Here is a 23297-nt window from a genome sequence, read left to right on the forward strand (position 1 = left end):
ACTTGGAAAGAAAATCCTCACCTGCACCATTAGCATAGTGAATAAATTATGGCACTACACAATAAAAATGACAGGCAGTACAGTATGTATTATTCAGGCTGTAAGCTTCATTACTGGTTTCAAATATCTCCATTTCAAACTTCTGTACTTTCAAATTAGCAAAAGGTCATCGTGCATTCCCACTGCTATCAATGGGAGCCTTTCTATTTATATTTCAAAAGAAATAGATTAGGATTTCAATACTATGTTTTGTCTAGGGACTGTCTGAAACGTTTCTTTAGAAATGTTGGTTTGAATCAGAGAAATGTCAAAATTTCATGCTTCAAAAGCCAGCAGCAGAGTCATTTTATTTTTTTATTATACTTATTAAGGGCTGGATAATTTTGAGAAAAATACATTTCTAAAAGTGGTCATTACAATTTTTAACAGGCCCTCCATTTTCTTTCTTTCTGATTTTCTCACTTATAAAAATTAATAAGAATTTTTTTCCTTTTATATATGGACAAGTGAACCCAGACATGAATAATTCCAAAGACACATATCAAGTTTGAAATGGGGGCCTCTTTTTTCATGTATTGTATTTTAAATTCTGGTCTCTAGTTCAGGAGCAACTCTCAGATTTCTAGTCCTGAAAATACATGTGCTGACTTCAGGCCCTCAAAAGCCACCAAATAGTTCTCAATAACATATTTATAATGATATAATAATATTATTATATTATATTATATTATATTATATTATATTATATTATATTATATTATATTATATTATATTATATTATATTATATTATATTATATTTACATAAAATAATATATTAGTATATATTATATATTATGTTATATAATATATGATATATGTAATAATATAATATATATTAACACTATAATAATATAATAATATTATATTATTATTATATTATTATAATATTGCTTCTAATATTATATTCTGCTGGTTTGGGTTTGTTTTGGTTTTTGTTTTGTTTTTTTTTTTAACACCAAGTTTCACAAATTATTTCCCAGATCTGAAACAAAATAAAAGTCCTCTTTGGTAGTTGCCCACTGCAGTTTTTCAATTTTGATGACATCTGTCATTTGTGCTGTAAGGAGTACATTTTCTCTTTTTCCAGGACCTAGTTATCTGACAAAATATTAAGTGCTGAAGATAAATAGTATGGTAGGCAATTCGATATTTCTCTAAAGATATTTTTTTTTTGCATGTGGAAATAGGTAAAAATAAATGTGTAACACTTTGCTGTGTAAGTCCAACACAATATAATTGCACAGACTGACAGCAAAAAAAAGTGTGGTAAAGTACTGAAGGAAATTAACTTATGTTTCTGGCAGCTTTTTTTTTGTTTTCCAATCAGATAAGATTGCACAGGTTCAGAAAGTGAAAATAAGCTCAATAGGAAAAGTACTGAAAATAAAACCATAAAAATTATTAATAATGAAAAATAAACACAGTTTATAAAAATAATTAGAAAAAAAGCTGATAAAAATGTTGAGTTTTTTCCTTTTCAAAGAGGTGAAAGTCATAGTCCAGGATCTCAGAAATGTGCCAAAGTCTTCTAGAAAAAAAGGAGGAATTGGGTATTCAATATTAGAAAGGTAAGAGATCCTAGAAATATTTTTATATGACAAGAGGACTCATAAATACAGGAGTGACTGAGACAATGACTGCTTTATTTCAGTTCATTTTCAGCACAGAAATAGTTTGGGGTTTTAATGTTCAATTGTATTTGTCCTTATATGTCTTTATGCACATTGGGGTTTTCCCCCTCACTTTCTCTCATTTGGTCCATGCCCAGACTTTTTACATTCATCCAGGACTGCTGTGCACAGATGACATAATTTTTTGGTAATGTTATAGTTACTGACTCTTAACAACAAAATCATACACAGGATCAACAAAAACATATAAAATACCGGGTTATTAGAGAGAAACACTCTAAAAAGTACCAGAGGATAAAATTTCACTCTATTGCTTTGTGAGGGAAACAAAGAACATGTTAATTGAAGACATTCTGCACAACGCAGCCATGGACAGGACAGCAAAGGAGCAAAATTTAGCAGCATTAATTATAGTACTTGAGACCATGCTGTTTTTCATCTTTCGTGATGTTTGAATTCAAAGGTGAGTGAGATTCCAAGAGCAATGTGTGCAGCAAGGCAAGCTCCACTGAGGGAGTTTGTTGCAGTGGCTGTACCTTGAATGTTTTGCATTTCAAACCATCCAGGTGAGGAAAACATAAATCCACCTGAAATAAATTCGTCAGCAGGTCAAGTCTCTACACAAAAGACTGTAAAATTGACAAGCTAAGAGGATAGGAATCAATGAGGAAGAGACTGAGGAGAAAAGACACATTTTTACATTCAGAGGGGAGCATATGAATTCTACTAACTCCAGGTTTTTTATTATCCATTCCTTATGTTCTGTAAAGTAATATTTAAGTACAGTGCACAGCTGAACATTTTGAAAGCATGCAATTACTTAGCTCTCTTTTCTGTAATGAAACTAACAGCCCTATATGTTATATATGTCTTCATATATATGCTAATTTTCAAAATAGTATTCATTAACCTTAAGAACAGAAAATGCTTGAATTGATCTTTAAGGCCACTATTTAAACTTAATTTAAACTGATTAAAGACTGATTATTCGATGTGTATAGAACTTCAAAAGTGAAATTACGGAGTGTCCTGAAATCCATAATAAGTCAAACTTTAAAGAATTGGAATTGTCTCTAAGGAAGGGTTCTAGTATGATAATCCATGATTTCTGTTGGCTTACTAAGTCCTTACTAGGAAAGCTGACAAGTTTAGGATCTGTGCCTTAATTTATCTTCTTTTGAAAGGGAAACCTTCCTGATTAAAATTCATATCTAGGAGCTCTCAAAATCCTCAAAAAATGCTTTAAGTGATACAGTAAGTAAATATTTTGCTGACTTGAGCTGCCTGATTTTTTAAAAAGCAACAATATTGGAGTTTCTTATTGTGGAACAACCAGTCTCAAATGTTTTTCCATTAATTTATTTGTACTTACAGTCCCCTCAAATATATTGGGAGAAAGTTTTTCAAGTATAGCCATCACCAGATTTCTGTGCACCATTATTGTCCCAGATATTTTCATTACCAGTTCAGTCACTATTTCTTTAACTCACAATGTCTACAAACCCATGATATAATCCCAGTAATATGATTCCTCCCTACCTTGTTTCTCCTGTGGGAGAAAAATGCACAGAATTCACATTAAAGTTGCATCATGAGCAATGATGGCAGAATTTCTTCCAGGTTCTCTCCCAGGTCATCACATCTGCAAAATGTACAGCTCCAGCTTTCCCTGAATGCAGCATCTTTTTTGGAAAGGATGGTCCTAAGGCAGTGTGGTAGTGTGGAGAGCCTCTGGGAACATAGCAAATCTTTGCTAATATCTTTGCTGGGAGCTCTAACAAGTGTCCTGGGGCAAGAGGCCTTCATTTTCATGGTGATAAAGTTGAAAATACTGACATAAAAAATTATTGGAAGAACAAAGTGGCTTGAGATCGGGAAATATTTTTTGAAGGTTTGAAATGTTGTGCTGATTATCCTGTCACCAAAATTCTGAGATAAATTGTAGCCAGGGAAACGTTAGGAATTGTGACAGCTTGGGAAAATCACTGACATTTTATGCACTCTGTGCAGTATTTTGCCTTTTACATTTTTAACAAAATTATGTACTTAACTAAGGACTATTCTCCTTGCTTCCACACGTGGCAGAGCAGTGTCAGGGAGACTGTCACCAGGGTTTTATTTGTTTCCAGTAAACAAAGACTGATATTCATCCTTCTGTTACTCTGCCTCTCAGAGTCCTCTGGTTAAAGACTCTTTTCCACTGTGCTGTCTCTCTTATTAAGCTTTGAAATAAATCGTTGTATGCATCAGTGGAAGGCTTTATAAATAAAAGAGAGAATTACAAGAGTAGGAGGAACAAAAATGAAAGAAAGCTTTCTGGCATTTTTATGTTGACAACCTGTGTTTTCAGGAAAGTATATAGTAAATGAAGCACTTACACTGCATAAAATCCACAAAAAACTCTGTGGGTTTCCTAAAGCAAAATGTTTTTAAATCAAAAATTTGTCATGTGCCTCAGTAGTGTGCAGAAAATTGTGCTGTGAAAGGCCAGTGTCCACAAAGGAGACAGAGGAGCCCTGCAAGAATCTGTGTCGCCTTGCCTTGCACTCAGGAAAGGGTAAGCTACAGTTGTAACAATCAGATTGTGAGACCACTTCAGATGGCAAGGATTTGTATCTGTAGACTCAAAGTCACAGGGGAATCTGGGCTGCTTGTTTCTTAAGTCTGACATTCTGTTTTGCGGTCAGTGACTTTTAAGGTGGGAGAGGGAAGAAGGATTTCGTACAGATATTTTGTTTGACTGTATAAATAAGGACATTTTAATATATGTGAATATAGTAATTATTTTTTTCAGTTATGTTGAGGACCTTGAGATCCATGAAACAAGGGATTCTCTCCTAAACTCAGGGACTGACAAAATATAGGGACAGAACAAGGGGAAATGGCTTTAAACTGAAAAAAAAGGCAAGTTTAGAACAGCTATTGGGAAGAAATTCTTTAGTGTGGCAGTGGTGAGGCACTGGCACAGGCTGCCCAGAGAAGCTGTGGATGCCCCATCCCTGGATGTGTTCAAGGCCAGGATGGATGGAGCTCTGAGCAACCTGATCTAATGAAAGGTGTCCCTGCCCATGTCAGAGGAGGTTGGAACTGGATGATCTTTAAGCCCCCTTCCAACTCAAACCATTCTGTGATTCTGTCAGGATTGTTTGGGTGAGTCACACCGAGCTCACAAGCCACAAGTTCAGCACCGTCAGTACAGGGACATTTGGTCACAGCTCTCGGTTACATCCCCTGCTCTCTCAGGTGAATTCCCCAAAGGGACCTTGGCACCTCCATTATGAATGGAGCAAAAAGTATATCCTCTGCATGAGTCAGTGGCAGTGGCACCAAGTGTGCACACCAAGTGTGCGTCCCTGTGTCTGCTGGCAAGAGAAACTGAAGTGCTTTAACAGTGATGATACTCACAAGGCTTCTGGTCACCCGCAAGAGGAATGGGGCAGCTTGTCCCTCTCTGAGCCACCTTCAGTCTGTGAACTCAGGAGACATTCCTACCATGGTGACACAATAGTTCAGATTATATTTTGCTGGTCTCTTTGTCAAAACATATTTTGTTTGATTTTTTGTACTTTCTGTGGGAACTGTTTGACAATGACAGCTGGCTAGGAAGACTTAAAGTGGTGCATAGGATCTTAGGGAGCAAAGTTGGAGACTATGGCAAATGAGCCATGTCAGTACATCAGTCAGTTTGGAGCCTTCACAGAAGAGCTGTGACATCTGACTATAAAGGAGACTTTCTCTTTTGCAGCTTTATTTGCTGCTTTTTAAGCTGGCTTCACAGTTAACCAAGATTTCTCTATACTTTTTCATGTCCTTTTTCCATACCTTTTTTTTTTTTTTCTTTTTTTTTTTTAATTTCAGTTTAATTGCAGTGTCTCTGGGTTTCTAAGACTTTGTGATTTGTACCATACTGGGAGACTTTCTGGGTCAGAAGACCAGTCTCAGCTTTATCACACTTCAGTGCTGTATGTGGTAAAAATTCCTAAAACCATAAGTGAAAAAACAAAACGAAAAATCCCCACTTATCAGATAAAGCCAAGGAAAAAAATTTGATTTACAATCTGCTTCTGCTGAAGGTTTCATTTCTCCTATATGTGCAATTAAATATTCAAATAACTTGTTGAAAATTGATATCATTATTTCTAATTATTCTTGGTTAGAGTCCTAGAATTATATGATTACATCTAGATGCATGCAGTATATGCAGGAGGTACAGCCTAGATGAGGAGGAAATGTCATTTTATTTTTCAATTCTTTCATTTTTACTAGATAAAAAGATTCACAAAGTTTAATTTTCATGATCCTAAAAGAGGTTCCCTGAACTTAGCTTTATTACATTTCTTTTTGTAAGTTAAGTGTTAAAACCTCTGCAGTTATGGAGACAAAATTTACTGTGGTTTTTTTTTTTAATATTTAGGAAGATTAAAAAACACCTTAGAGTTGTGTGATTGATATGCAAGTAATGTGAGTGTGTATTTCCTTTCTACAAAATCAAGCCTGTAGTGTTGAGTAGGTTATTCCTAGGAGAATATAACCAGTGGAGAAGCAGCAGTTAAATCAAAGTTAGTTTGTTTCTATTCCATCTCAGTCTTTGCCCTTCTTTTGTGATACCAATTTGAATTTCACATTTCCTTCTACAGTAAATTCAGCTGTGTTCTTATGATTGTCTAGCATAGGTGCTTAATTGATTTCAGTATGTATCAGATAAGCATCTGAACTTGATGATATTTTTTTTTTTGACATCTTTATTAAATGCCATGGCAAAGCTACTGGGTCTGATTGTGCTACAGCAGAGAGTAGTGTAGGCTAGGACTGACTGCTCAAGTGAGATCACTCTGCAAGCAAAATTGATTTTAAAGGTCCTTAGTTAAGACCATGTTTATTAAAAATGTGCATTGAGTTTACTGGTGTTGTGTCTAAGAGAATTCTGTCTTCTTATATGAGTGAATGCTACATCTAAACAAAATAGGTCCTGTCTACCAGCAGCTTGCACATTTGGGTAAATTCCTGCTGAAGCAAGCAGAAGCTCCCTGCTAGTTTAAGTCCAGGTTGGAAGTATCTTTTTAGGAAATGGGTATATGCTCTGATGCCATAGGTTCACCAAAAGAACAGTGAGGAAGATTTCAGCATGCTGGAAAATAGGGGCATGACCTCTGGTGGCAGAGGAAAGTTCTGTGCAGATTTTAATGCTCAGAGCAATGAAATCTCAGCTGGAAAGCACTTTCTGCAATGAGGCTTCTCACTTACTCATGCTATCCAAGAAGATAAAGCATCCATTTCTGAAATATCTCATCCTCTTTAAGTTACTGAAGAACCTCAGGCACAAATTTTAAAGCCTGATCTGCTGAGAAACCTCATCAAGCCCAAATCACATCAATACTATTACCCTTTTTCCCATCTAAACTACAGCAACCACTGTCAGACATAGCAAAAAGTGTCTCTGAAGCAAGGCAAACTACAGAAACACAAATCTGTAATTTATGTATGGCTATTAAATAACAATGGAAGAGAGTTCCAGCTCTTTTTGGCACAATTTTCCAAAATTTTCAATACAAAGCAGCCCAAACTTAATGAGACACTGTTCTAGTCCTGATGTAACTGAAGATGAGAAATGTTCCCAATAACCCCAGTGAAAGAGGCTGCACAGGAGGAGCCAGACGGGAAGACAGCAAGAACCTCTCCTCTTATTGTAAAGTCATCTAACAGTGTTGTTTCAGAAATTTTGAAGTCACTCACCAATACCAAGAATAAGGATTATAAGAATATATTAATACTTTCATCTCTTAGTCCTATTGGGAGAGCAACTGGAAATTCCTGTCTTTAAGAGAGATGCTCTGATGATCTATAATGGTCAAGTCTGCCTTCTGTATGTAATGAGGCATGAAGATTTTTCAGCAGAAATTAAAATTTCTGGCCACCACATATTGCTTATGAAGACCATGGTTTGGCTTGTTCCATGTAGTTCTGTCTGTAATCTAACTTTCAAAGTTCCACATCCACTGCTATCGAGGGAGGATGCTGTGAAACAGAACATAAAATGTCTTACAACATGTTCTACCTGCACACACCAGAAGAAGGCATCAAATGAAACACATTTCTCTTCACACAGGATGACTGCCATCTCTCAGCCCCAAAACTGGTCATATGTTTTAATATTTAAAGAAAACAATGCCAGCAGAGACACAGTGTGACCCCCTATTCCTGTTCTGTTTGGACAACAGTAGAGTTTAGTCCTCATCAGTCCTACATTTTTCTTACTTAGTAGCAAAAGGGGAAGAGAAAATGGTGCTCATCTATTGCAAGTAGAACACCCATGTGGTTTTTGGTAGCAGATACTGAAGGAATGGGTTTTCATACCAGACATCTCAAATAGCAGTGCTTCATTTAATTGTGCACTGGCCATAATACATGGTCAGATTTTGCAATGTTAAAGGTGACCAGTGTGAGATAGATGGGGTAGAGACAGTATTTTCCATGGAGCAAGATCCATAAATAGTTGTAGTAGTGTTTTAACAGAGACACCTGTCACTGTTGGTACTCTTGACAATGCAAGTATATGATATCCTATAGCTCCTTGTAAAAACACACAGAAACCTCATAACAATCCCTTGCTTTGAGGAATGAATAAACTGTAAAGCCAAGAATATCAGTTATATCTGATGCAACTGAACATTAGGAAAATAAAGGCCATGTGTAGAAGAGGATGAGGAGACAGAATTTTTTTTCAGAAAGCAAGTATTCTGGTATATAGTGCATAATAGTGCAGCACTCCATGGTGTCCCTGAGTTCACATTAAAATAAACTGGCTTCCTGATTTTCAACAAGGAAGATTTGAAATTTTGGAGCTGCTGTACAAGTGTAATACCGATACCTTTAGTGAGGATCTTGGTATGTGGGTTTCCCAATGACAATAACAAAAAAAAGGTTTTGAAAACAAGACAGTTCAAATGGAAGCATCTGGAGTGATATTTTCTACTGCAAAGGTTTAAAAGCTGGTGTTTTCTTTGCATAAACTGATTTTTTTTGTTTGTTTGTTTCCCTGTGGAAATATACCTTAACTGATCCTATCACCTATATATTTCTCAGTCTCTATGTCTCTTGCTGTCCTACAAATTCCAATTAAATAACTCAGCAGAGAGGGAAGAAACATCTCAAAGTGTTCAACTATATCATTATACCAGAGTTCACATGGATGACAATGATGATGACGACGATGATGATGGCGGGTGGGTTCACTGCTGGAAAGACCTTGATTATTGTGTACTCTTGAGGCGCTAGTGAATTTAACTATGAGATACAAATCCTCAGGAATATGAACTTCATTAGCTCCACTGTTTCCTGAACTACATGTGTTATTGATCTGTGGTATTTTATTCTCAAACAAAACTGAAATCAGTTCTACTGGTATTGCAGTAAGGTGATTACAGTGAGTAAGTGCTTTCATGTGGAGAAAATGCGTGGTACTTACAAGCTTTTTAGACAAATGGAGAAAGGTGCAACACAAACTGATTTTTGGAAGATGAAATCAGACAGATTAGAGGGAAAGGTACAGATTTTTAAGTGAGCAAGTAAATTGAGGAGCAGACAACCAATGTAACATTCTCTGATTTTTTAATGCTTACTGATCAGGACAGTGTTTCTTTTTGAAAGATAAACTTTAACCAAAGTTGTATCTATATTAGCAGGGTGACATCTCATCAGAAAGTTAAGACAGATGGCAGCATGTTTCTTTCTGGTTTAAACTTTATGAGCAAGTAAGAGGTGGGCAGTGGGGCTTGTAGGGACACTGTCATTAATGGAAATAACAGAAGGGAAATAACTTGGCTGCATATAACTCTTTAAGGAACTCACTGCCTCATCACATCCCTTCTGTAAGGCAGGGCCTATCTATGTCTCTAGAACATTTACACTTGACAGATACATTTTAGCAAATTTTGCTTTCATGCTCATTTATGTTTAAATATTTTCATCTGTTCTGATTTGAAACAATCAGCAAACACTGTGGTTAGAAGTATTTAAAGAGCAAGGTGGCCACCGTTCTCTTTCCTCACAATTTTTAAACTTTATTTCTGTAGGAGGCTTTCAGGAAGGCACTTAATGACATCAATATGACCTCTTGCCTAGGCAGCACCAGCTTTTGAGTGTAACTCATTATGGAAAGGACAGACATAATACATTCAGATTAATAGGAGAAAGCAGAGAGACAGCAATTGCAGGACTGGTACAGCCAATATGCTTATGAAAGCTTGTCCTTTGCTTCACATTTTGTTTATATAGAACTACCTTGACAAGGAAATGTCAAGACCAAAAGTATATACATATATATATATATATATATATATATACATATATACATATAATTTTATTTCTTCATCTATTTATTTATTTATTTCTGCAACAAAAGATTTGTTTGCCTTTAGTGGCAGTAATTTAGGCTGTCTCTTAAATCTAGCACAGCCCTTTACTGGAGGACTCTCCAATACTCAGAGTGTATTTGCCTTTTCTATATTTCACCCATGATCCTGAATGCCATCCTGTAGCAAGAGCCTGATTTTTCCCCTCAGAGCCCACACTGGTGTGCTGACTAGACACACATCACCCTCACTGCAGAGGAGAGGTGTGAAGCTGTGACTGGCAAACCAGGCTCAGAGCACTTCAGTGAGCGAGCTAAGGACACCTATGATCAGAGACAGGGGAACTTTTGCAGTTCCTGTGTAGCCACAGGCAGCAGGCAGGCTCAGCACTAAGGTCACAGCACTGTGGCTCGTGGTGCCTATCACAACATGAGACTCAGCTGCTGGTGGCAGCACAGGAAGTTCAAGGCTAATCTTCCAAGTGGAAGAGAAGAAACAGATTGTGATTTTCCAGGTCACTGAAGCTGTTCCTGTCATGTTCAAAGGGGAGTTATTCTGGCACTCAGCAAATCCAGCAACAGAAAATGTCAAAAGCTACCTGGAAATGTCTGGGACCAGAGGGAGAACCTGCTGTATGGAAGATCTCAGGATTTTCTGGGGGAATTACCTGTCAGTTGGATTATTTGCCCTCAGTCTTGTGACAGCCAATAGCCAATAAAAAATAGGGTATTTTTTATCCAATAGGGGTAAAAAAGTCACTGCAATAGAGGATAGTTCTATATTTTTATCTGGCTATCTTTCGCCAGGCTTTCTTAGAAAGGCTGGACTACACTATCAGAAATTAGAGGCACCTCAGAGTGCTTAGGGAAAATGCCCAAGAGGAACAGAACTCAGTTACAGGTTATGGCTGTGCTTCACTTGTCTGTGCACCCTCAAACAAAGTGAGGACACCCATAAAATGAGCAGGACTGCCTAGAGAAGCTAAGTGCATCAGGAATGACTCTGAATTTTGAGTGAGGATAAGCTCCTAACATAACTAAACTGACACCAGTCCTTGTCATTAAGGGCTTAATGCTTGAGAGAACATTATGTCAGATTCATATGTGATTGTTACACCACATTCCAAACCCACTGCTAAGGATGACTGGAAAACATGAAAAGCAGTTCTGGCTGACTGTGCCTTGAGCCAGCAGCACTCTGGGGTATGAACAACCACTTGCTGATGGTTTTGGCCTCATGGTGCTTGCCAAGGCTTTTCCTAAAGGACACCACAGATCTCCTTCCTGTGCCAAACAAACTCCACAGTAGGTACCTTCTGCAGTTTGAAGTGATATGTGATTGGCACTCCATCAGAGGATGACTTGATGGGAACTGTTGCTATTGTCACAATACAAGCTCTTTCCTACAAATCACTACAGCTTATTCAGAGTGGGGCACAGCAAAAAGCTTTTGCAAGACACGTAAGACATTTCTGTTTCCAGGGTAATAATTTCTGAAACCTTCTGCAAAGCAAAGGGAGGGAGGGAGGGAGGGAGGATGTCCCTGTCCTTGGGAGAAATTCTTCTCCATTTAAGTAGTCTTATTGCTGGAAAAATTGATAAGTATTTCTTTTATCGGTATTATTTCATGGCCCGGCAGAGTCCCTTTAAATGCTGTCAGTAATTCTTCATTGCCCTTGCTTTCTGCCACCTCCAGAATACTCATCAGCAACTGCAGCTACCTATCAGCTACCTATCAGCTGTTACACAACCATCTGTGCAGCTTTTGATTATGTTTTGTTTTTTTTCCTTCCAGATTGCTACCATCCTTCTGGAAAGAGAGAAAGGGACAGAATGTTATAGTAATGCTACACAGTCGGGTGATACATTGTAGCTACTGTATACATGAGACAGTTTAGGGTAATGGCTGCTGACACCTCAGGCAGTCTACAGTCCCCAAGAGTCTGTAAAATTAGGGTGATTACAATTATTGTGGTATGTGACAAACAAATGCTTAAATCCATGGAGGACTGCTCTCTCTGAATTTGAAATCTGATTTCTGTGATACGTCATTCAGTTTTGGAGGGGCTGAAACTCAGAATCTGAGACTATTTTGCTTCCATTTTGGTGATTTCAGTATCATCTTGTATTTATCTTGGAGCCTGGAAATCTTTAATAAAATCCAGATTGGAAAGAATTTTGTTGATCACATTGATCTGTAATTGCCCTCTCTTTCTCTACTTAAAAACAGAAAGAAAACATTACTTGTACTGTTGAGTAAAACTAATTTCAAAAACCCTGATTACTTCTGTCTAGCTTTCTATGAGAAGCTTATCGCATCATTAAAAAGGATGAAGAGACATAACAGGCTCTGAGAATCAAAATTTGAGAGCAGTCATGCAGACCACTGATGAATTAAAGCAGAAGAAATAGGGGAATTTTCTAGAAAATAAATGCAGAGTTTCAGTGAGAAAAAGATGCAACCCTGATGTAGGTTTGCAATGTCAGCTAAAAATAGCATTTTTGTGGTCAAAAGTGGTCAAATGCATGTTTAGTTTCTTAGATAATTTGATTCACATAATATTAGTTTGAATAAATACAGGGCTCCAAAGCTCTCTGGACCTTATTCCCTTTCGTCCTCAGGGAAGTACCCACATGGTGTAATCCTAGTGAAGACAGCAGCTTTGCCTGAGTCCCTGGGGCATGGTGCTCATCCCTCCACACACAAGAGCATGAAGTCCCTTACTGGCTGCCATCCTGAGAATCTGTTAATTCAATTTCCCAGTGATTTCCAGCATTCTCTCTGATCCTCTAAGTCCTGGGAGTTCAGGGAGTTAATGTGTTCTCTGCAAGAGGTGATTATTATATTAATTAGTCATGCTCCAAAGCTTTATATGGATAAGACTGAAGCATTTAAAAGTCAAAAGTTACAATGCCACCTCCTAGAATTATGTCAAAGTGACCCCACAAATAAAATCCTCACTGGAATTGCTCAGGAAAAGCAATTCTCCCTCTGGCCACAGGGAGCCATACGGCCACCGCTGTGAGCCCAGGGAAGAAAGCAAGGGAGAGGGCAAAATCCATCGAGCCTGAATAGTCCCTGCCAGACGAGTTTGCAACAGGGGTTGTTCTCTCCTTGAGATCACCCCATCAGCTACACCTGTTTTCTCCCCAGCACCTGCTGGGATCTTGCACTGTTGTTAGCCTGGCACACAGAACGCATGGATAGCAAAATACTTGTACACAGAGTAAGTAATTAGTGCAGACTGTCATTGTAATTTCTAAGTTCCTTTTTGACTGCAATTTTAAGGTCACTTTGCAAGATGGAGAATGACCATTAATCTGTGAAGCCCTAAATGACAGCAGCAGTTGCTTGACTCCAGGTTTTGTGTGATCACCCCCAGTATACAACTCTTAAACATTTAATTCTCCCTGTACCAGTAGCATTGTCATCAGTAACATTACAGATCAGGTCTTGTCATTATCTCACACTTTATGCATCTAAGATAGTTCTGGTATTAATGTAAAGGTCTGGTAGCACTCAGTTTTGTTGTGCCTTCTGGACAAGGGTGTCACATTCAACTCCCTTAGCACCCTCAGCTTTTCCTCAAGATCCCTACCTGGCTCACAGACTCACACTGTGCCTTCCCAGTGTCTCCTTCAATGTGTTTCCACAAAATTTCAACTTAGTAAGCCTGGAGATTCAATAAAAGCTCCTGTAGACCTTTTCTTGTGAGGGAAGGAAAAAAAATTAAATGAGCCGGTAGCTCAACAGAAAAGCGTCCAGGAAATTATTCAGGTCCACTGAAGGATCAGTTTCCCTTGTTTTCAGCCTGTCCTTAACTTTTTCTTTCTCTGGACACAATATGTGCACTACAAAGGTAGAAACAAATTTCTTTGGGGATTTAAATTCTAACTAGGCATCTAAATAGATAATCTTTCATTTATTCAGGTCCTTAATGCTCCTTGTCGTGGTTACATGATTACACTTACCAGAGCGTGTAAACATGTTGAGATATTGCCTAGGAGTTCAAATATAGAGATTGATTTGGACTAGAAGGTCTGCTGCACTGATTCTCACTGTGCCAGATTAGAGGAGGAGTGCTGATAATGCTGTGGACCTGCCTGGTGTCACATGCCAAGTTAACTGTTGTTCCAGAAACTGAGCCTGATAATGCTTATTATTAGTCTGGTTTTGCATCTACTGTTCTTTGCTGCTCTCAAGTCAGAAGTTTATCTGCTTGGAGGTGCAGATTTGGCCTGTAAAATCAAATTACATTGTCTCAGTCCAAACATAGCCTCAACTCCAAACATCCCCAGCTTTGTCTGAAAGCTGATACTTCCTACATGAAGAGCTCCCTCTGTTTCATATATCTAGTGGAGATAAAGTGTATAGAGCAAGCACTGTTTCTTGGAGGACTTTAAAAATGCTTTCTGACCAAATGATATTTGACATTTCCTTTGCCTCTCTCTCTCTGCAAGGCTCCTCAGAGAGCAGAGCTACTCTCATTTCTGCCACAGAGGCAAAGCCACCATTTCACTTCCCTCAAGCTAAGCAGTGTATGATAGGCAACAATTCAGAATTAATTTGACAGTAATGGAGTTGACAGCCATTACTGTGAGGTATTTCTGCTATGAACATTGTCATCCTGTCCTCGTTTCACACATACCCCACATCCCCCCCAAGTTTTGGTGTTACAAGGAATCTCTGAGCAGCAGATAACCCCATACACAAAGCACACACATATACCCTGCTGTCCAGGCAACAGCAGCAACTTTGGACTCGGCTCCTTTGGATACAGCAGCTGTAGCTTGGAGGAACAGAACAACCCCATCAGCATGGGGCTTCAAAGTACATAATTCACACAGGTCCATGGGAAAGGGCAATTCCTTCTAAATAGGAGTCAGGCCTAGAATCATAAAGTAATTTTATTTAGAATGAATTTTTGGAATTTGTGTGGTCCAACATTTTGCTAAAATTGTAGAATATCTTAGGCAAAAATGCTTATTATTTTCTTTCTGGCTCTCTTTCTAATTAAAATGCACAAAAGAAACTGGCAGTGGAAGGATGCATTCTGTATACATGACTAGAAAAAAAGAGTGCAGGTTAAATTTAAAATCTATGCAGTTCCTTTCTTTTTACACAGGTATCAGTGCAGAATGAATAGTACTGAGACAAATATAATTATAAAATAGAGACAACTGGCTACAGTCACTACACAATATTGGAGTGGGTCCTCTCCCTGTCTGCAAGTATTTGATGTATTAATTCCCACATTGTAATTTGGGTCTTGCAACCCTGAGAATGAGGGCGAAGTCCTGAAATAATGAATGGCATAGGGTGAAGAAAACTGAGCAGCAGTCTCTTTAATACTGCAGTCAAAACCACTTCACTTCCCTTGGACTTCTCTTCCCATTTCTCAAATAAAATGCATTTTCAACCTGCCTTGTGGGAGCTTGGCTCCTGCCATGCCGGATATCCCTGCTCAGCAGAGAGCTGCATTCCCCTCAGCCTGCAGCACTTACGCACAGGAAGCATGGCACAGAGCTGCTCCAGGCTCACTGCCAGTGACTCGGACATGGCCTCTCCTTGATCCCAACCTGCTGGACATAATGAGTTTGTGCCCTTCCTGTGGAGAGCCAGGCTAAAGACAGATGCTGGAGCTGGTCACTGAAGATACCCAAACATGGCAAAAATGCCAAGGTGTGTGAGGACAGGCATTGCAAGCAAGGACAGGTTCCTATCCAGCTGATGAAAGAAATTTCCTTAACTTTTAATGTCTCAGCAGCTGAATTTGTAAAATAAGAACTTAATGTTCTAGTAAGGTATTAACACAAAGTCTCAGCTCCATTCAAGTCAATAGGAGCCTCATCTCTGACTTCAGTCTGAATAGCTGGTATAGGCTTATTTTAGTAACTAGCTGTGTATCACAACAACTATCATAAAAAGATATCATGTATAACAATTAGTTTTATGATTTTTATCAGTAGGATACATGGAATGCTTCTGAAACAAGATGTTTCTGGGAGAGTTCTGTAAATGTAACTTTTACGAGAATAACAATACCACCTACTTGGTCTGATCTAGTAAACAATGTTTGCCAGTTCCAGGTAGCAAATATCTCAGTGGAGTCAAACAGAACACAGTCAACTAAGTCCTTCCTTTGCTTTAAACACAGACAACAGGAACATCAGTTATCCCACATGCTGCTGATAAAAATGGGGTGTTTTGTTTTTACTGAAACCCTCCCTGTTGGTTTCCTGTGTGGCCATGGGCAAGGCAGGCACAGGGGCTGTGTGTCACTTCTGTTTCTCTGGAATGAAACGAGCTCTGCTACCAACTTCTCAGGAGACAGGTAATGATCAAGATTTTGATCTTTTGATGAGCTGCAGCACAGAAGAGCAAGATGCTTTCATTATTAATATTCTCATACATTTATCCTGTAGTAATTTATTGCACAAGCCAAGAATTATTCCTCAAAGAAGTGTAGAAGATAAATCTTCTAGGGCTGTTCTATGAGTGACAGAGCCAGGGAATGCTGGATTCCTACAGATTTGAGTTTGTTGCCTACTGAACTCTGCTTCCTCCTCCCTTAATAAAAGCCCTGCTGCATGTTCCGTGCAACACCCACTGGGTATGGAGAGCACATGCTGCAGTCACCACAGCCATCACAGACTGGCCAGCTGACCAGGTTAAATAAAATGCCTGTATTCTTTTTTGGTTTTTTCACATGGGGGTCGTTAAGCTGTGGAGTCTGCCCTCTGTGTATTATTTTATGTGCTATTATTTTTTTCAGTAAAAAGCCCTCTTAAGATCACACTTGCAGGATTTAAATGAAGTCAAGGATGGCCAATAGGCCTGAAATCTGTGGGGCAGAGTAACAACAGATGAATCAACCACAAAAATCTTTTCCTTTTAGGAAACTGGGGGTGTTTCTCCCACCCCTCATGTGTGGGATAGAAATGCAATATCAAGACTCGCAGACAACCCTCTGTTTCATGGCAATGAAGTGCAATACAATTAGCTTAGGGCATTTTCATGTTTTTAAGACAGTTTCCCCATATTGTCATGACAGGGTTAAATCCTTTTTCAGGTTCTAGATAAGCATTTAACAATCTTAGTATATCTTAATGTCTTAATGTAATCATTATAGATTTTCAAACCCCTTTGTTTGGGGATAATTCTTACAGCATATTTTATTGAAAACTGCTAGTATGTTAGAGTTAATGGAAAGTGTAATTTTGTCTAAAATTTCATAAGGAAAAATGTCACATACGGATAAACTACATTTCTAATGCCTTGAAAATATAAAGTATTGAGCCTAATTCTAAAGCTGTCCTTTTTACAATTGAATTTAGCTTTTTGGCCTTAAGATCACTATTCCATTAAGTCACAGGCTGATGAAAGACACATAGGTAATAGGAGGAGCAGAAGCCTGTTCTTTGGCCTGGCTAACTGCAGACAGTCCAAATAGCTATTTTAATACATCTTACTCTGTTAGGAGAATTACAGTGTCATGCATTTGTGCTTACAGCACTAGCACTAGCAAGGTGATAGGTAAGCTCAGTTATTTGAGTATGGTTTACCTAAACTAACAGGAGCAACCAGGAAAGCTGACAGCTCTAAAGACACCAACTACAATGCAACTACATGGATATGACTCCACCAAGATTGGATGAGGAGACTGTATCTTTTCTTATTCAGTCCAGAAAATACAAGGCCAAAAGGCCTTCCCTAATGTCTTTAATGGAAAAATATACTACATAATTATGTGACTCCTAATTAACAAAAGCTGGCTCTGAATTCTTCTGTTTAAGATGTACTGGCCTGCACAGCCCTAAACTAACAGCTTTAACTCAGTACCTTCAGTAAGTGTGTGACCATGTGCTCTGGGCTTCTCAGTGGTTCAGATCACTGACTTTGCACAGTCCCTGTGAGATATATCCATCAATCCTGTCTCCTGGTGGCTCACACAGACAGCTTAGTCATGAAAGGTTTCATTTCTTAAATGAAAAATTCAGATGAAGATTGCTGCTGTCTGTGATTCAACTGCCTGTGAAAAATAGCAATGTCGTCTAATATTCATTGTTTGAATAGTGCTGGTGTACTGGAGTGATAATCGAAGTAAAATCAATTGTAATTCTGACTGCAAATAAGGTCTCTGTGATTAGCTGATCTGAGGACACAGTTTGTGGTTGCATGGGACATCCAGAAGAGAAGAGGAAGCTCAGAAGACATACCAGAAGGTGCAGGACCCCAATTTCAACCTCACTTGAAATTGAGTTGCTAGTCCTGTGTTTCTGAGGTGAAAGTCATGTTGGTCATATCCAGTGCGAAATGCTGACCCATTACCCATCCTCTGTAGTTTCACTTTAGACAGAATCACAGAATCTGGTTTCTCTCTGATCCCACCACAAGCTAATTCAGTGTATTTTGCTGGCAGAAAATAGCTAGCTTTGATTTGGGTGGGCATGAGGTTTGTGTCAGTGCTATTCAAAGCAGAACACAAAAGCACAGGGAAGCAAAGTGACTTGGTAGGCCAGAGGGGAATCTCTTCCAAGTCTTTTATAATACCAGTCCATAGAGTGACCACAAGGCTTCATGTGTTGCTTAAAATATTGAAATGGCCTCCAACACTTCAGTGTCAAAATCAATAGCATTCTGATGAATTGGGACATTAATTTTCTTCTCCCTCCCCCCTTCCCACATTTTTAATCTCTTTCTCTGTGCTGATATACTAAATTTGTTTTGAGGTTTCAGATAAATTTGGAACATTTTAGCTTTTAATTTTAATTAGTAGGCACGAGAGGACCTGACCCCTTTTATAATAACTGGAAGGGTTGAATAATCAAAGTCTGAGTAGTCAAGGTCAAAATACATTTCTTAATGTACATCTTATAGTTATCTAATACCAACTCTATACACCACAGATGTTAATCTACAAAATCTTTCGAACCCAAATATTTGTTTTTTCTCTATTAACATATTAAAAAAGACACCATTTATAAATTAAAAATTATTAATGTCACAGTTGCCTAACATTGCTTGTAGTAGCAGTGCATCTGCTCGTGTTTGGGTCTGTTCACATCAGGAATAATACTTAGGATAAAGCTGCTTCTGTCTTTAATACAGGATCTGTAATGTCACGGGAGGTTCAGTGTCTGCACCACAAGCACAATTACATAATGATGCATCACCCACAGTATCTATTGGTGTGCATTTGTCAACAAGGACGAGAGGCATATGCTTAGAGGGATCAATGTTCCTGTTAACACATTGCATCAGAGGGATGAACAGACATCCCCGTGGAAATGGATCCCAGGAGCAGGTAGCCTGGATCTGTTAAGACATTGTTCTCATTTTTCCTGAAAGTAAACATGAAATAATCTCAGCTTGGTTATGCTAATCTCTTTTCAAAGCTTGATACAATTTGTCAGAACAGGCTATTTGACCATTATAAAAACTCTGGACTCGGGGTGCTGCTCCTGCAGCAATGGATTTGGGAGAGAAAAGGGAGAAATTGGCCTATACATAGAGCTACACAGCAGCACCAGTTCATGGCAGTGCTTACAACACTACAAGTGGTGCACTAGGAGGAAGCTAAATAAGCTTGCATATGCCTGAGCCAATTAACTAAACCATCACAAGCCTGTATGTAAGTACACAAGATCTTTTCTAGCTTTAATGATTCTATGATAATTACGTCTACAATGCTGCTTCCTATGTCTCATATTCAAAATAACTGCTTCAGCCAAGTAATTCTTCAGCTTTCTGGAAAGAACAAACTAGAAGTAAGGTGTTTATATCAGAAAAGAATAAAAGGCAGGAAGAGACAACTTGTAATAGATATAATGAGCCCCTAACAAGGAATTGCTCAAGAGAGGGCAGGGTGGGGTATTGTACAACCAACCCCCATCAGGGTGAATGCTGAGGACTTGTCCCATGATTTCATCTTCAGTGCTGAGCTCACCAAACCCTTGTCCTAAAGTCTGTTTCTTTCACTGAACTTTCCTTCCCCTCCTCTAGCTCTGTTTGGAAACCTCCTGAAGCAGTGCCATGAGATCTACTGAACACTATTAGTCAGCCCTCTGCTGCCTTGGTTCTTGGCTGGTGTGTTCACACAGACTGAGATCAGAGCCTGTCCAAACCAATAAGCCACACTCTGGATGGAACATCTGAAAGGCAGAACACCCACCTGCACTTTTAATGTAGTGGTCATCACTGGCAGAGAAACTGAGAGGTGTAGGAGGTAAGCTCTGCATCTGCACAAATAAATCAGGAAATGATCCTGAATTAAGGCACCCAGTGCTCCCATCCTTTGGGAAGCCTGGGAGAGCCAGTACTGCAGATAAGAGAGCCACTGCTATGAGCAAGTAGCTCCAGAGGCTGCTTTTCATGGACTGCATGCAGCACTAGGAACTGACTGCAGGTTATGTTTTAAACAGTACCCAGCAATGTAGATGTAACTGGGTTTGGGATATTGTACTTGAGCAGTTTGCTTCCACAGGGTATCTCACTCCAGTCAGCAATCTGGCCCAGTTGCAGCCTTAGGCATTTACTTTGTAATTCACTCCCTCCAATAAAAATGTAAGAATTCATGTTTTATAAAGCTGGAAGAAAAGACTTTCTAGTGCAGTGCAAAAATGTAGTGCATCTCTCTCATCATGTTTATTCATCATTATAAATGCCACTTTTCTTTTTAATTTTGACACATATGAACTTACTGCTTCTTCTCTCCAATTTTGCCTAAATGTTAAAGCAAAATTCAATCTCAAACTATCTTTCTTTCTTGTAGGTCTGTGACTCAGCTGGATGGAAGCACCTTCTTTATTTTCTCTTTTAGGGTGCAGTCCTGAGATAAGTGAGTTTTCTCATCATTTGAAGCTTAAGCGTGAGCCATTACTCAGCTAAAAGTCTAGATGAGTTGTCAGAAGGGTTCTTACCCAGCTCTGGGACAACAGGTGAGCAGGGACAAAGTAAGGCTGAGAGGAGAGCAGCATTTCACTGACTATTTAGCTGAAACATTGTAAAATATCCCAGTCACTGCCTGAGCAGAAGCTCATGATTCCACAGATCTTGGCCTGAGAAATTCCTGTTTGGGCCAGCACAGCACAGCACAGCAAGTGGTACCAACGCTAAGCCAATGCCACAGAAGCCCAGGCCTTCCTAGTAAATCTCTTTGATAGCCAGTTTATCAAACACAGGATACCTACCAGGGATCAGGGAGATGCAACATGGTTAGTAACCTTCTGCATCACCAGAGAAAAACTAAGGACAGCACCAGTTTGACAGATCTTATATAACAAGTCCAAAAATCTCAGCACAGATGTAATAATCCTCTTATTTATATATCTCCTTTTGGAGAGGATGAAGGACTCTTAACATTTCAGTGCTGGAAACTTCCACTGGTGATGCAAGTTGCAGGAAAGATAGTGTCCTGAAGCACTTAGGTAGCTGAGCCTCTGCAGAACCACAGCAAGAGAGGCAACACTGTCAGGCTGCACTACCAGACAAAAAGGCACTGAGCAATCCAGGTGCAGCTGGTACCTACAGGATGTTCTTTGAGAAATGTTCTTCAGACTTCAAGTGGAAATTAGATAAAAAAAGTATGTTTCTCTCTAGCTGTAGCAGGTAATTTCTGGAAGGATTTTGCATCTGGGACATGTTCAGGAGAGATTTATCATCTTAAGGAAACTGGGATTTGCCCAAGGTCAAGACAGGATGGTCTGTGCAATTGTTTATGGTAAATCCTTAAACTGCAAAAAACAAAAAAAGTGAGCAGCCCAAAGCCTTGTACAAGCCAAAACATTAATTTTATCCTTTTCATTAAACTTTAGTTTCTCCAGGTGCTCTTAAACTTGTTTTCAATCTAAAATAGGATCCTGGGCATGAAATAGCAATCCAAAAGTTAAATCACCCAGTGATTTTTAGTATCATGAGAATTTACTTGACTAAGAGCAGCACAATTTAAATCAGTTAAATTTTTCTGACATTAATGCCACATTCTGACATAGGAAAAATCCTGTTCTATGTCCTATCTGAAAAGGTAGTATCTAAAAAATTCTAAATTATCAACTGTTAATACAAATTCCTACAGCATACCATGACTCACCCTACCTTCCCAATTAATTGAATCACCAGAAAATATTTTGTCCACAGCAATGTTTGTATTGCAGATGGTTCAACCAGCTCATGTAGGATAGTGGGGTGCACTTCATTATCTTTTCAGCTCTCTGGAAAATGTGCTGGAGTACCAAGACCTACCAGAGTGTGCCAGTTTGTTGAATTATATATCCAAAGAGATGGTACGTGCATGAGATCTGGTAATCCTAAAAATACAGGTGGCTTTGCTTAGGTGGAGATAAAAGCAGTGGCAAAAAATATGAAAAGTTTTGCTACGGTTTGTAAGGACAGGAGAAAGAGTCACACTTCACTTTTTTGAACCCAATCCTGGGCACTTTCAAGGACAGATGGAAAGCTGACAAAGCTCAGATGCTGTGCTTACCCACTTAACCTGAGTGGGTTGCAGGTTCCAGGCTAGGCTGCATTTAGACAGAGCCCAGTGAAAGAAACAAGCAGGCTTTCTATCCCCATCCTTTTCTGATTTAATGATTCTTTAAATGTTGTGTGTCACCTTTCCCATCTCCCAAGATGCAGAAAGTTGTTTTGACTTTCCCACTGATTTGATTTTGTCTGCCTCCAGCTTTGCAGCAATGCAAATGTCTTCCTGGCAAGAAGGAGACCCCACCTTTGATGTTTGATTTAATTACCAGCAGCCAGTGCACAAGGCAGGAAAGAGAGTAAGCAAATCCCAGTGCAGAGCCTTTGCATACACAGAACATATATTTTACATGACTGTGTAAGTTGGCTCCTACTCCTTATAGAAACCCTGCCCAACAGCTCCTTTTTGCTGTTATTTTTGTTTCCCTTTAACAGTTTCAGCCTTCTTAGCCTTCAATAGCAGATGATGCAGCAATTATGATTAACCACTAGCAAAATGTATTTTCTCTCCCTCCTGACTTGCAAACTCCAAAGTGTTAAAAAAAATAACAAATTTTGTCATACTAACTTCTGAGGTGGGTGCCACATGTGTTGTCACTGTAACACATACTTTTGATACCAAGTAAGGGTTATTGCCCTAACGTGGAGATTTCCATGCAGTGCTCTAAGTAAGGCATGTTTTGTTCCTGCAGTTTTGATAATTTAGCTGCAGGTCTGGCCTGTCTTACTATGCAGCTTATTCCTGATTCATCTGAGCTTACAAAATACCAGATAAAAATAGATTATTGTTCTATC

General features: G+C 38.9%; 1 protein-coding gene across 17 annotated transcripts in view; it reads left to right on the forward strand.

The window, feature by feature from the left end:
• The window catches only part of LOC111926176 (uncharacterized), a 50509-nt gene that overhangs the window by 1653 nt on the left and 25559 nt on the right, over positions 1 to 23297 (forward strand). For 3 of the 17 annotated variants that reach the window (XR_015283693.1, XR_002862742.2, XR_015283694.1), the window contains exons 2-3: positions 20028 to 20250; positions 20797 to 20962. The exons of 1 other annotated variant lie outside the window; for it this stretch is intronic. Coding sequence is in view for 10 of the 16 variants with exons in the window: in XM_086878614.1 (XP_086734740.1) it covers positions 20921 to 20962; positions 22231 to 22306; positions 22705 to 22801 (215 nt within the window). In the remaining 6 variants the exon portion in view is untranslated. Of the gene's footprint in view, positions 1 to 1523; positions 1609 to 1993; positions 2135 to 2237; positions 2408 to 4129; positions 4229 to 20027; positions 20251 to 20796; positions 20963 to 22230; positions 22307 to 22704; positions 22863 to 23297 lie in introns of those variants that run through there. 13 more of the 17 variants (XM_086878617.1, XM_086878615.1, XM_086878616.1 and 10 more) reach the window with 12 other exon arrangements.

The sequence above is a fragment of the Cyanistes caeruleus genome, chromosome 2 (assembly GCF_971803275.1).
Source record: "Cyanistes caeruleus chromosome 2, bCyaCae1.hap1.1, whole genome shotgun sequence".
Classification (NCBI taxonomy): Eukaryota; Metazoa; Chordata; class Aves; order Passeriformes; family Paridae; genus Cyanistes; species Cyanistes caeruleus.